Source organism: Coloeus monedula, assembly GCF_965178545.1.
Source record: "Coloeus monedula genome assembly, chromosome: 23".
NCBI classification, from domain to species: Eukaryota; Metazoa; Chordata; class Aves; order Passeriformes; family Corvidae; genus Coloeus; species Coloeus monedula.
Window position 1 is genome coordinate 6800708 of NC_138803.1, and position 15066 is coordinate 6815773.

Below are 15066 nucleotides of genomic sequence, written 5' to 3' on the forward strand. Positions count from 1 at the left end.
GGACACACGGATACACACAGAGGAACAGACCTGACTGAGAACAGGAGGAGGGATTTTCACAAGCTCTTTGTCACCTGGTCTTTTGTTCCACCTAAAGCATTTCTGGCACAGGTTTTGCTCCCTGAACAGAAGTAGCAGTTCTGGCACTCTGTATCCGGAATTCCCTGTGGGATTTTGGGATGTCATGAATTGAGCTCCACTCAGTGCAAGAGGAGGTGCTCATTGCTCTACAGGCTGTAGAATTGGCAGAGAGGTGAAATAACTTCTTTGAGGTCACTTAGTGGTTGCTCAGGAAATCAGGAGCAGAACCCAGGCTGCTGATGCTCAGCTGATGTTCACTGCCTCCCCTTTGCTCTTACAATTTTAGAAAGAGAAAACTACCATGAGCAGAGTTTTTGGCAAATACAAAGCCTAAAAAACTTGGGCTTTAAACCCATGGATCTACTGCAGTTGGCTCCAAGTGTTGGAGAAAAATGTATGTTTTAAAACAAAAAATTAATTGAGATAGACTGGATGGGTGAATCGTGTGGAAAAGGTGTTTTATTCACCTAACTTTAAAAGCAGAATTAAGTTTGCAGTTCAAAGCTATTGATATTCACCAGCCCTCCACGAGTGCTGACTTTGTAACTCTGCCTTAGTCCAACAGATAAAACACTACGAAGTCCCAGGGATGTTGCAACACATAAATTAAATGTGATTTTTCATTTCCTGAATTTACAATACATGCAAGATGCAGCATGTTTGCAACCTCTTTACTTAAAAAAGCAAAATCTTGAAGGAAATTTGCTTTCTTTAGCTGGTATTAATCTGATTTTCATGCACATGCCTGAAGCTGTCTAGATGAGAATGACAAATGCTGGGTTGCACTACAGGTGTATTAGCAACAGGCTTAGGTTAAACAAGTGGCATTGACTAAATTTAGTCTTTCTGGCCAATTAAAGATATACATTGAATTATCCACGAGCTTTATTCCACACTAAAGCCATGTGTGTTACTTAGGTTGTCTTTTCCCCTGTTCACTTTTAACAAAGGTAATTATTTAATAGATAAAAGCAGTCTCTGGGATAAGAATTTGGTGCAGAAAGTTTTATATTTCTCATGTGGAAAGGAGGGGAAATGGTGCAAGGGACTATAAATGGCAGCAAGAGAGGGAAATACAAGGAAAGAATTATGGCTGAACAGCTGGGGAAAAATCCTTGACACTGAAGTCTGTCACTCTGGAAGGAGCTCTCCAGGGAGGCAGTGGGAGTCCTGGGAGAATTTGAAGTCTAATCTAGAAAAAGCAATGCCATATCACAGTGAAGGATCTTGTGCTAGTGGAGGATGGATTCAACTGTTTAATTCTTTAATTTTTGTGTGCCAAGATGTATTATCTGTGGCCTCTTCTGTAGGGGTGTCCTTAAGATTTTTAAGGAAAATGAAAGCAAAGGGTGGATTTTGGAAAGAGTAGATGGATGTCAAAGCCTATGTGTGAAAGGTATTCTTCATCATTTGCTGCCAGCTGGGTGTGAATCCTGTTAGCAGCTCAATGCCAGGTGAGAAGAGAGGAAATCTAATGATAGAAGAGGATGAAAATCGGTGAAAATATTTTTCCTTCAGAAAAAGCTTTGGAAAGGAAATAAAATGCTCAGAAAAAGGAGTTGCTCCTTTGATATTTTTAATATTGCTTTAGGAAAGTCTGAAAAAATAATGCCCTTCCACTTGCTTTGTGTACAAAGAATCCATTTTTATCTCTTTTTTAAAGGAACTTTTCTAAAACTCTAAAAAAGTCGTAAGGAATGAGAGGAGGGGGAAGGCTTTGAACTGAAGTGCCAGCACAGCACTGAGGTTCTGCCAGGCTCATGGGGCTGTTCTCCAGAGCCTGCCCCTGATCCTGGTGCTGTTCCTGGCAGGGGGACCCCAGCTGGAGCAGCCCCTGCCCGGTGCCCGGGGACGGCCGGGAGGGCAGGGCCGGGTGCTGGTTTCGTGTCGGGGTCCAGGGACGTGTGTGAGCCCGGGGAAGGGTTGGGGTGCTGGTAAGGCAGGGCAGCACTGGGAGCACTGGAGGGAATGATCCACGTCCTTCAGGTGAAGTTCTGCCTTAGGAATTCTCAGGAGTGGCTTGGCCTGCTCTCGGTGCTGTTTAAGGATTCTGAAGTTTGGGAAGCTGTTGTGCCTCCCTTTGGTCAGGGCCGAGGGGCCGTAGTGCAGCTCCCTGCTCTGCTGGGCGGACACTGGTCCTTTTCCCCCTGTCCAGCCCGGGGATGCTCTGTTGCTGCCTGGCAGCCCCTGCAGGGATGGATCTCTGTCCCTGCAGCTCCCGTGGGTGCTCAGTGCCCTCCCGGGGGGCTCCCAGGGTTTCCACAGCGCAGTCCCAGGTGCTTTCGGAAGCTTTCCTTGGGCTACTGCAGAGGATAAAGGGAACTAATGCCTCCATTAAAAATACTCTTAGCCCTGTTCTTCTAGGCTTAGACTTCCTTAATTTTGTGTGGTTTTATCTTCTGAGAGCCTGTGCTGAGGAACTGACAGCATGGGGCAGCCCCTACCCAGTTCATGGCAGAGGCACAAGCCGTGGTTCCCCAGCAAGGATAACAATTCCTGGTTTAGGGAAGGGAACAGAGGCTGTGGCTGCTTTGGCAAACAGAGCCCAAGCAGCCAGCCAGAAACTCCTGGAACTGGCATTCCTCCTTTTTTTAAACTTTAAAAATTGAATGTTATATTTTCTTTTCCAAAAAGTTTGTTTGCCAGCAATTAGAAGCCCCAATAGTGCTTTGGACAAGGGCTGCCACGATGGCTATTTACAGATACAGAGATGTGAAGTGCTTTGTTCACCACTCCACACTAAATCAGGAATAAGAAAGGCAGCACCAAGAATCCAGGTGGAATCCCTGACTCTTTGTAATTTTTATTCCTGTCCCCTGTCAGCACGGGGGCATTTCACCCTCACTCTGTGCCAGTGGAGATGAGGTTGCAAAGGTGGCAAGTGGTGGAGAGCAAGGCCTCTGATCTAGAAGGGCAGGGGTGCTCAGATGATGACAGTTGATGAAATTAAAGCAAAAATTAAATTAAAACATCAAGAAAAAAACTCAATAATGGTCAGATTAACTGCAGTATAACCTCCTACAGGAAGCAGCAAAAGGCAGAGCATTTTAATCTTTTAAAACAGGACTAAACATAGTTTTGGGTAACATATTACAGCACTGGAATAAATGACTAGAAGCTGGTGCAGCTACTGGAGGCTCAGCCATAGCCCTACTGTTCCTAGGATGTTGTAGGATTCTAAGGAGGGTATTGAGTTAATGCATCAGCCATCACTCACTCGCAGCAGGAGCGCTACCAAAGCAGGGTGCCAGCTCGTATGTGTAAGTCAGCGTTAATTACCTATACATGTATGAGTCTGTAATTAGTTACATGTGTATGTATATGTGCATATAAATATTACATCAGGAGAGGTTATGGCAGATGTTAAAAAAAAATCATCCCTTTGCTGAATCAGCCTCAAACACGCTTTGAGCCCTTCTTCTAACTCTGACGTTGGTAAAATCACTGCTCCGAACAGGACATGGGATGTCTTTCCCTGTTCCCTCCAGGCTGGTGGGGGCAGTGCATTGGCCTTGGAGAGGTTTGTGCCATGACCACAGGGATCAGCCAGACAGGGTGGGACAGGTGGGAGGGAACGTGGGGGATGTTCCTCACTCTGCCCTTCAGGGATCCCCCTGTAAAAGGGGGCTCCAGGAAGGCAGAACGGCAGGAAAAGGTTCCTCTTGGCAGGGGGGAATCAGTTATGTCAGGCCCATGAATTTCCTCACGGTGAATCATTCCTAGGAAGGTCTCAGGACGAGGTGCCAGTCACAGGATGAGGTACCTGGCAGTACCACACAGTGTTCTTCAGTTTTTGGTTATCTGTTAGTTCATGATTAGACTTTGCCCAAGCTAAGTGTAGAACTGTGAAAAGGAAACGCTGTCTGTACCAAGCGTTATCAAACGTTTCCCAAACTCCAGTACTGCTCCCCCTTCTCAAGCAGATCCTGTGCTGGGACTGGAGAACTGAAATTGCTGACCTGGTCTATCCCCAAAATCAATGCAGCCCAGAAGCCATGGATGGGACAACTGGAGCCCTAAGACTGTGAAAAAGCCAAATACCTCTCTGTCCATGCAAGATATTTGGCTCCGGGGTAAATTATTATCAAGTATAAATCCAGACATTATTTGGCTACTATTTACAATGGGTTATACGTCCAGTGCTAGCAAAGAAATTTCTATATAGAAACCAAAACTTAAAAATCATGGGCATACATTACAAGGGACCTCTGTTAGACTCAGGAACGCTTGATGCAGTCGAGTTCAGTGCTTTCATTCTTTGCCATTTGTGTGCACAGTATTAAAAAAGAATCCTACCTTTTTTTTTCCTTTTTAAAAATACAGAACTGTAGTCTAGTCACACTCTTACAAGTAAGTGATAACAAAAATAGAAAGCAGATACCCAGGTGGGACTAAATCTCTACTAAAGCCTGTCTCTTTTTTTTGTTGTTGTTTTTGCTTTTCTCCACAAATATGTTTCCACAGACAATAATTAGCAGACAAACACACTGTTTGCAATTGCACTGTATTGACTTAAAAGGTGGATACAAAATAGTCTAAATCCAGGGTGGGAGGTGTGTGTGTGCGTGTGGGTGTGCACAGGGGGTGCTGGCACACCTGGGGTCCTGCTGGCCACCCACCCTGGCAAGGCCCTGCCCTCGAGTTCGGTGCCTCTGCACACTCACACACACACACACACACAGCGATGGGGGGACTGCTGTGACAGGTGGCTTCTTTTGTCTAAATTTTTCCTATAAAAGAAAAAAAAAAAAAGTGAAATTTTGGTTGGTTTAAAGGTTCTGCTCCATGAAGAAAAAAAAAAAAAATCACAAAATCCATTGTTTTTCACCTTTTCAGTCATTTCCTCATGAATAAATATTATCCATTAAAAACCTTTAAAAAGGTGCTGCGATACACAGTGTTATATTTCCATTTGCTTCAGTGACTCTCTCTGGTTGCCATGATGATTCCTTCCTCCAGCCTCTGCAGCTGCTTTTTGCCCCGTGCCACGGCACAACTCGCTCTCCACGCAGGTTTTCCCTCCGTCCAGCCCCTTCCTCCCTCTCCCGCTCCTGCCTCAGTCCGTGTCTGAAGAAGCTGCCCCGCTCGGGCCCCTCGGTGACAAACGCCGGCTCGGTCCGTCCCGGCACGAGGTGCAGCGAGGAGGGAGCGTGGAGATGAGCAGGGACAGGGGCTCCGGGCTTCCCCCGGCCCTTCCGCGCCTCACAGGGCGGACACCTTGACGATGTTGGTGGTGGCCGAGCTGGGAATGTTCGTGGCGTGGCCGGGGCTGCCCGGGCCGGGTCTGCTCTCGCCCTCGGGCGTCAGCGCCGGCGGCGTGGGGATGCTGATGATGGCTGTGGTGATCTGGGCAGCTTTGCAGTTCGGTCTCAGCCCATCATCTGATTTCATGTTGAGGCTGGAACGACTAGAAAACAAATTTAGTGCTTGGCTTGTTTTTCAAAATGAGGTAGTAGAAAGGATGGGAATGGTTGTGGTTCTTAATCAGGATCTTATTCAGCTGAAATATTCAAAGACTCCACTTAAACGTCCCCCCCCCCCCGTTGCTGCAAGGCACCATTTATGTCTACACAGATTACACCAAGCTTTGGTAATGTTCCCCCTGGTTAGGATACAGCTTTTCACAGGGCAAATTGTTCTGTTTCCATTTCCTTCTTGCATAATTCTAGTTTATTTAAAAGGACATCTAAATACACCGTCCTGTGTACTGCATCTTTTCAGAGCACAGGTAGTTCTTTCTGAGAAAGATGTTGTCTTCCTTGCATTTCAAATACCTCTTTCATATTCACTGTCCCTTGATCTTTTCTATTTTATTTCTCTCTGCAGTAGTTTCAAGGATCTGACAGCTGGGAGCATTCTTATTAGATCTGCATCAATTGCATCCTATAATTAATTACAGAGGGAAAATGATAGGTTGATTTCTGTGCATCTGCACAGCTACAGGAGTCTGCTATTACCAGCCCAACATGTTCATTTTCAACACAAGGCCTGTCCTTTCAGAATGTAAAGCTCCCAGTTGGGAAGCGGCTGCTGTTGTTACCTCGGAGTGACTCACCAGAGGATGGTTTCTGATCTCTCAAACACCAGGAATAGAACCCACTCCGCTCCCTGGATGCCTCGGGCACAACCTGAGAGTGGGGCAGCCTCAGGCACTGGGTGCTTCTGCCAGTGGCAACCAGTACACCCACTTGGTTGCATTCCACATGAAAAACAGCTGAAAAGCTTTTTTTTCTCTCTCCATCCTTGCACAGTTTGGTAAGCAAGTGAAATAAGTGTTGACTTTTAAAATATCACCGGCATCTGATTTAGCACCCAGAACAGTTGACACTCCTGTGAATTACTGCTTCAGGTGCTGGTTTAAAATATTGTCATGTTGAAACTGAAATAGCTGGAGACTTGTTTTGTACTTATTCATTCATAATTCATGCTCTGAAATGCCCTTCTGGCACAAAGCAATCGCTTGCTGCCCTAAAGGCAGCTTTGTTTCGGTTTTTACATCCCTTTGATAGGAGTGAGGAGAAGAGGAATGGGACATTCAAAACCAGCCCTGGTGCACAAAAAACTTAATGGGCTGAGGGGGATTTAGAAAGTAATTTAATTTTTGCAGGAATTATATGGTGAATAAATGATTCTTTTTCAGCAATTTATGTATAAAATTAAATTTAAAATATTTTGTATTAAAGGACACTTCAACTGCGTCCTTTATGGCTTTTTAGGTCACAGCTACTGAGACACCATTGTGAAATTCCTCTTGTTTGTTTTCCAGTGATGCTTAGAGTGGCAATTTAGATTTTTGGACAATGGAAATCAGTGGAGTGTCCCGGGGGGACCACGTCAGCTCTCCAACAGCTTTGGCTGACAGACACTGCTGGCCCGTTCATTTTGCCAACACGACCATTCCCTGGGGAGCCTGTTCCGTGCCCCACCACCCTCTGGGAGAAGAACCTTTTCCTGATAGCCACCTACAAGCTGCGCTGGAGTCTGGCTTTAATCTGGTTCTTCCCAGAACAGCCAGGAGCCACTTCCCTTGGCTCATCACTGGGAGGGACACAAAGATGCTGCCACCAGCCCCTGCCCCCGGCTGGGGAACAGCCCTGCCAGCCCTGCAGCTGGGCACAGCTGGGCCCCAGCGCTCAGCACGCCCCCTGCCCTGTACCTGGTGGTGAGGGAGGGCTGCTCGCTGCACTGGATGTGGATGGTGCTGAGCTCCTGCATGCTCCGCAGGCGCGTGGCCGGGACGCTGGAGTTGGGCAGGTGCGTGGTCTTCTTGTTGCGCCGGGAGCAGCAGGACGTGGTCAGCCCGTGGTGGCTGGACAGGGAGGGGCTCCGGGACGAGGGGTAGTTCTGCATTGAGCTCTCCATGCAGTTCTGCTCAAACAGCTGCTCGTCGATGAACTCGTGGTTCTGGCAGGGGAGAAGCAGAGCTGTCACTGCCTGGGGACACCGACAGCCTGGGCTGGGGGGTGTCAGCCCCTGCTCTGTGGGAGATGCTCTCTGCCTCCGTGCCTGCAAAGGGCTGCACCGGGCAGATCTTAAAAAGAAATGACTCTGCCCCCACTGCAACCATGGAAGATTTTGGTCTCCTGTGTCCGCAGGGAAACAGGAGGAGCTGTTGCAGTGACAAAAGCGTGAGGATGTCACTGCTGCCTTGCTCACACAGTTTGAGATTGTCAGTCTGTTGGGTTCAAATCCATAGGGTTTGATTTTCTGTTCATTTTTTGTCTGGATTCCAGAATGGTCTCAGTAAGTCTGGAATGCCACATGGTTATGAAACCCAAAAGGAGTTCATGCTACTTTTCCTTTATCCCTGGGACCAGGATTGTATTTTATCTGGATGATCACCTGGCCATAGAACTTAATGCTTGCATTGGCTGTTGGGTTCAAAGCATCCCTGCAGTGCATGAGCTGGGAGGAATAAACATGGCAGTGGAGAGGGGAAAGTGTTCAGGGGGAAGGAAGTTCAGAAAGCTGAATCTGTAGAGAGCTTTTGTGCTAAGGAACAGGAACTCCTGAAAGAAAGAACTCCTACATGTGGATAAGAACACCCAGGTAGAGTGAACAGACTTCATCCAGTCCCTGTCGGCTTCAGAAAAGATGGGAAACAAAAGCAACCATGCTGAAGGCAGCCATCAGATTCCACTGGAACAAGTAACAACTCTCACAGGGAACAAGAGCACTGGGAAACCAAAGGGAGCCACGTGCACAGACTCCCCAGGACCAGACCAGAACGAGAAGTAAGCAAACACTGTCCAGACATGTCACAGAGACCATACAGAAAACAGATCGAATTGAAAAGGAAATACCTTGATGGTGGAAGTTCGTACAGATAACAGGGGATCATCCACAAGATAGGACAATCCCTACAAGACAACATGCCAACAGAAGATAAAAACACAATTCATTGTCCATTCCAGCATTCAGAAGTTTAGTCCCAGCACTGCATCTCTCGCCTCAGCATTCCAGCTCAAGTTTGAATGGGCAACAGGACCTTCTCTCAAAACCCTGAACCAGAATCCTTCTGGCAATTCAGCTTTTGAGTGTTTTGTTCATGGAAACAGAACAAAACCAATAACAACTTTATTACTTTGATCTTTTGAGAGCCGAAGGCAAAGGCAAACAAAGTTTCAGCTGCTGATTCACAAATCACAGATTGGGACTGCTTTGCCATTGTGTCACCAATGGACTGTGGGGTTTGATCAAACTCTGTGAAAACACAGAAGAAGGGTTTGGGTTGAAGGACTGGGTTCAGGGCACTCAGCACTTGGAGAAAATACAGCATGTGAATGTCCAGACTTAATCTGGGCGTTGGAATGGGAGGGAAAAAACCTCCTTTTGTTTGAACAAACTCCATCTGCTGTGGGAATATGACAAAGTAATCTCTGTTGTGGCAGCTACAAGTACTTCAGGGTCACTTTGTCATCTGACACAGCAGATTTGTGAGCCATTCACAGCCACTCAGCTGGAAGTGTGTGCCAGTGACAACCCAGAGACCAGGTCAATAAAGAATGTACTCTGAGAATCCTCTGCCTCGTTTCAGGAAAGGTGAATTGCCCATTAAAACAAGTTTGCAACCATGGTACATTCCTCATTCCATTCCTGCAACTGGCTCACAAAATGACTCTTCAGTGTTTAAAAATGCTTTTACTACAATTTAAATTTTCTGTTGCATAGTGTTTTAATAGATTACGTGAAGTACAGGATCTCCACACAAACCCATTGAACTTTCTGGGCCAGTAATTCCAGACCGGAATCCAAATCTGCTGATTTGGTGCTACACCATGGTAATAACTGGCTGAAAAACATGAGGGAAAAACCTGTTGTGCAGCTTCTCCTTCTGAGTTTTAATCAAAATTCAAGTATCACTGTCATTGCCATTCTTTGCTGAAAAAGAGGAACATTTGGAACATTTTCAATCGCTGAGACTTATTGAGCAGGTTTGTGAGCAGTGTGGTGGGCTGACACAGCCAGGGTACCACACCCACTAATTAGGGTACCACGCCCACTAATTAGGGTACCACGCCCACTAATTAGGGTACCACGCCCACTAACTGGGGCGCTGCACCACAAATTAGGGCACACTTTGGCCACGTTACTTCAGCTCATGAGCGATGGAGCAGCTCCTGCAGCCCCAGAGGTGTTCACCTGCCCCTGGACAGCCTTTCTAAAAGCAGGGCAGACCCTGCAGGCAGGGCTGTCAGCTTTTGTTTGCTTCAGCCAATTTGTTCAAGTTTTCAAATGAAAGTGTTTTTGTGAAATATGGGTCATAGTACTGAAGGGTTGAGGCAGAAAGTTTTAAACTGAAGAGTCAGGTTGTGAAATATCTGTTGGTAATGTAACATTGAAATAAAGGCGAGATGAGTTGTGTAAAACAAATTCAGTAGTCGTTGATACAGGAAGAATCAGTTCACTGCCCTTGGCACGGTGACCTTTAGAGCTCCTTGGGCTCAGGTCACTGTAATTAATTACTCAGCTTCTTCCAGTGTTTCTCTGAGGCCTAAGTGGTGCTATTCCAGCATAAGCCAAACTATGGAAGTGAAGGTGATTTGTCTAAAAGAAACCCTTGCAAGTCAGAAATCAAAAGTACACTTGATGATGGATGCAGATAGAAAAAGGCATGAATATTTCAAGTGTTAACCTCTCTTCATTCTCTCTAGAATGAATCATGGTATAGATAATGTGTTCCTTTACTGCAGAACCTTTTCTATAAACCTGGAAGCAAAACATATGTATCAAATAAATATCTGAAATGTTCCCAGAGACTTCTGCATACACAATCAGTCAGTAATGAAAAATAAAACTCTGGCTCCCAACACCTTGCAGGATGCAAACAGAACCATCATGCTGTACCAGCTGCCTGAGTGGCTTTGAGATAGATCACCTGCCCTTGCAAGCAGACAGAGATGAGAAAAGATGTGTGCAACCTTTAAACCCTTGAACAGAGTTCATCTTCTCTGAGCCATCTCCAAGGCCGAAGGTTATTTTTTCCCACCCTGTGGGCACTGGTGACCAGGCTGTGGTTTGGAGTCACCAGCAGCATCTTTCTCCCAAGGCAGCAGGACTGTCCCTTAGTGCTGATCAGCAGCAGTGATGGGTGTGTGATGTGTGGCTGACAGCACAAGGGAAATGCACTTGGGTTCTCTTTCAGGAGCACTGAAGAAATGAAACTTCTTATTTCTAGGATATCCCTAACCCCTCACTGAAAATTTGTGTTCAGATGAACTTGACCAAGAAGCTGCTGCTGGCTCTGTACAGACGTGGGTGACTGAGGGGTACCAGATGATCCCATTTTATCCCTCTGCACAGGAATTGTTTTTATTATTTTAAAGACAACAAAATAGAAGTGCATTTAACCCATTGCAGAATGTTCCTGGGAGCCCAGAATGAGTGCCACCCTCGGAGGGAGTGTGACAGGGGTCACCTCAGAGCCCCCCGTGTGTAACCTCCTCCTTGGGGCGCCCTGGCCGGGCACCCAGAGCCGTGCGTGTGCAAGGTTGTGTTGGTACTTACGGTTGTTTTTTCCAGGCAGTGCAGCAGATGGTGGTGTTGGCTTTCGATTAAGGACGTGCCTTTAGTCATGTGCTGTTCCTCTTCGGTGGATCCCTGAATAGCCACAAAAAGAGGAGGGGAACAAAACCCAAACCAGGTGTAAAACCATGAAAACAAACGGAACCGGCAGGAGCTTCCACTGGGGTAAAGATAACAATTTCAGTGTTGCCAGCTCTCGGGTTTTTCTCCTCACTCTTAGGAGGTTTCCTCAATTTTTTTTCTTAGCGATTTCACTTGTCCACTCAGGTGCACTCAGCTCTGATTCAAACCCTGGGTGTTTCTAGGTATTCTGTAGCCAGGGGGGAAATACGGGAAGGGCTGCTGACTTACGATGTCAAGCTCAGGAGCCAGAAGGCAAAGGAAAAAAAGAATCTGTGCTGCTGTACTTTTCCAAAATACATTAAGATTTCTAAGCTTGCCGTGACCTTTGAATGCCAACAGATGTCCCCTGACCCCGAGTCTCTGCTGGGAGGCAAAGCGAAGCTGCCTGGTTCCCCCGGCTCTGCCCGAGCCGGGCAGTGCTGGGCCCTGGGAGCTCGGGTGCCGCTGCCCGGAGCTCCTGAGCCACGGCTGCACACGGGAGCAGGGAATGGCACAGTTAACATTTGGGGTTTAAGGATATGCTCTTACTGCTATTTAAGTTTCTGGTCTCGAAACCGCCCGTGATTTCACGACACGTTAATCTGTTGTGTGTCTTTGAGGATGAGCACTCTCAAAGACAATGACGTGCATTACAGCAGCAATTAGGTGGTGTAAGATGTGTCCCTGAGCCTCAGAAGGAAAGGGGGCTGGTGTCTTCTGTAATGCCTGAATCTGAAAGTCAAAAATGGATGTGCATGGCTGGAATCGCTGCTCAGACACAAAACAGCAGGATCTGACTGCTCAGGAGAGGAAATGGGTGGCAGAACATCTTGCCAAGACATTGCTTGTTGCTCTCAAGGGGATCAAATTCAGCTGTGGTTAAAGCACTGCATTTAAATGCACCCCTGTGTCCTACTGCTTCCCCGCAAGTGCCTGCTCTGGATGCCATTCCCAGGCCGGTGCTGTGATCCTTGTGAAGGAATAACTCAGTCTCTGACAGGTGCCAAAACACAGCTGAAGTGGGACATTAAGGAAGCTGACTTCCCGTACACAGAATTAATAGAATCCTGTGGGAATGCATCTTAGGCAGGTTATGGATTTTTTTGTTGCTGTTGTTTTGGAGGATGAACATTCCCAGACGTATTTTTAGAAGTGGCCTAAAAAAAAAATCAGTTCCATTTTTCTTATTAACAATCCTCCTGGTGAGGTAACACATCCAGCAGGTCCTGTTGGTTCCTGCTGAGATGACTGACTCCACTGAAGTCTGGGTTGGAATATTTCCCATGGAGGCCCTTGGAAGCCCTAAAGCAGAGATGATGCTGCACTAAAACACTGGGAAAAGAGAGAGGAAGAGCACATATTGCAAACAGTATCTTTTTATGAGGATTTGCCTAAGAGGAACTCTAAAAGGGGTCTGAGAGCCAAGACAGAGCTTCCACAGCTCTGCCAGGAGATCCAAACCAGTTGTTAAGTGTTGGCAGCACAGCCCAGGCTCTCCCTCTGCCTTCCACCTCAAGGCTGGGCTTGGTCCTGAGGGAAAGGGCTCAAGGGATGGCAGTGACCAGGAATAAGGAGTGGGACTTGTACCTTATCTTCCTTTGGGATTTTTTTTCAGTCAGCTCAGTGTTTCCAGAAGGGCAGAAACACCCGAGGCCATCCCATGTGGAAATTAGGCATGAGATCTGCAGGAGCTGCTGCCCTGGGCCAGGGCCAGTGCCAACGTCCCAGACACTTGGCATTTTGGGGGTAGTGCTGAGGAAAGGGAACCTACAGAGGTTGCATCTGCAGGCAAACAAAATCTGTGTCTTCAGCAGAAGAATTTGGCTGCAATGGAAGAGCTCGTGGGGGAGGGAGAGCTTTGCTCTTTGAGCAGGGATGCCAAAGATTTGATGCCAGTTACAATTCAGTTTGCTCTTGGAAGACATTCTGTGAACTGCTGGTTGCCTGGGGGGAGGCTGCAGCACACTGTGGTGTCAGTTCTGAAATCCAAAATTCTTCCACTTTACCTCTATTTCAGTGCTCCATCACTGGGTCCTGGTGAGCTGGTTCAGGGGCGGGGCTGGCCCTGCCCAGGAACAGCCACAGTTCTTATCTGGGGCTGGTGAAAAGGCACCAGACCTCCCGGCCTCCTGCTCCCGGGATATGCACCTCCTGGCACTGCAGCTAAAAGGGAATTTCAGCTGCTGTACAAGGAGATTAGTGCTAAGAGGATATGTAGGCTGCTGCCATGGGAAGGAGCTCACCATCCCTTGAGCACTTTTGACATAAAGCCCACTAAAAAAATCTCAAAATGAGAAGAAAACAGTCTGAGGACTTTGTGTCTAGATGGCAAATGCCACATATCCACATGTTTGTGAAGCACAAGCCTGCATTCTTGCTGGAAGCAGATCTCCTTCCTGCTGCTGTCCTTGGATGAGTCCTTTTCTTCACTTTGATGGGAGGCTCCGGGCTGGAGACGTGCTGTTCCCTTGGAAGATGGTGTCAGTGTGTTCATTCTGGTGCTAATGAAAGGACACTCCGGCACACGTTCCGGAACCCTGAGCACTCCTGTTTTCCCAATTTATTGGTTTGGCTGCAGAGCCAGAGCCAGGGCACGGCGTGGGGCCGTGGTGACCCCTCCCAGTGTCACACAATCTGCTGGGCCCTTGCTAAACACCCTCAGTGAGCCCAGAGCTGTGGGATCACTGCTGATGGGAGAGAGAATGTCTGGTCATGGCCGTGGAGTAATTGCAGTTGGAATTACTGCTGGGGGACAGAGCAGCCCTGTGGCAGTCTGGCCATGTGCAGCCCATTACTGTTCACACAGATCCTGGGCAAGGTGTCAAAACAGGGCTTGTACCTGAGCAGGGAAGCAGTTTGACACTAATGTGACTGACAAATATGCACAGTATGGAGATAATATTTTGGTGTCTGTTACTGCAGCTACACAAGTCGTGTTCCTTTATGTTTTTACAGCTTAAAAAATTTGGCTGTCTAGACTGTGCTGTCATTCACATTTTGTACTCTTCAGAAGAGTTTGTTGTTCCACCACAAAATGAAAAGACATAAAATCTTGCCTCCTGGAGTTAAACTGGTCATGTACACCTGAAAGGAAGAACGCTCTGCAGTTCTGTAATTAATTAGTGCCACTACCTGGGGATGGAGAGACGTGTTGGGTCTTGATTCTGGCCCAAACCCTTCTGGGATTCTATGATTTAGAGCTATAAGCCCACCAGGAAGGAAGTTACAGCCAGAAAACCTTGTGAAAACTGCTATAGGAGCTCCTATAGATCTAAATTTAGTTATTAATGGGTAAAAAAAATCCTCTAGAACCTCTTTAGAAATGTTTCTGTTTTCCTTCCTGTGTCTACAGTAGCTTTGTAGCCAAAATGATCCTTTTCCCACTTATTTTTGCTCAAGTGCCAGAAAATGAACCCATTCAGCCAAATAGTTCTCTCAGCCTCGTGCATTTTGGACTTAAGCATTGGTGTGTCAGCTGCTCTTCCCTGAGTGGTCTTGGCAGGGAGTTTTGGTTGACAAGAGAAGTGAGGAGATCCTTGCTGGGATGACAGGCTGGAAGATCAAGTGCAAACTGAGTGATCCTGCTAAGATCTCCTGGCAATTTTTAAAGACCAGAAACATAAAGTTTAAAAGGAAATTTTAAATTTTTAGTCAAATTTTTGCATGTTTTCTGGGTAATGAAAAAGCAGAATCCCAGCAGAGCTGACTTCCCAGTCCTGAGCCTTTCCTGTGTGGGGATAAGCTCTGGGATAGGTGCGACCAGTCATGGCCTTTATACAGAAACTCCTCCTGAACTGCTCAGCAGTGATGTATGGTGCAAGGAACAGATTTCTGAGCGTGGCTGCCATTTGCCAATCA

The 15066-nt window shown here is 47.0% G+C and overlaps 1 protein-coding gene across 2 annotated transcripts in view; it reads right to left on the bottom strand.

Annotated features, from left to right (window-relative positions):
- Positions 1-5283: 5283 nt before the first annotated feature.
- Positions 5284-15066, bottom strand: part of KCND3 (potassium voltage-gated channel subfamily D member 3) — a gene marked incomplete at both ends in the record, with an annotated part of 101346 nt that continues 91563 nt past the window's right edge. Inside the window, 4 exons of one of the 2 annotated variants that reach the window (XM_082296098.1) lie at positions 5284-5488; positions 7238-7485; positions 8385-8441; positions 11089-11181. In XM_082296098.1, coding sequence (XP_082152224.1) covers positions 5284-5488; positions 7238-7485; positions 8385-8441; positions 11089-11181 — 603 coding nt within the window. The remainder of the gene's footprint in view (positions 5489-7237; positions 7486-8384; positions 8442-11088; positions 11182-15066) is intronic. The other variant, XM_082296099.1, reaches the window with a different exon arrangement.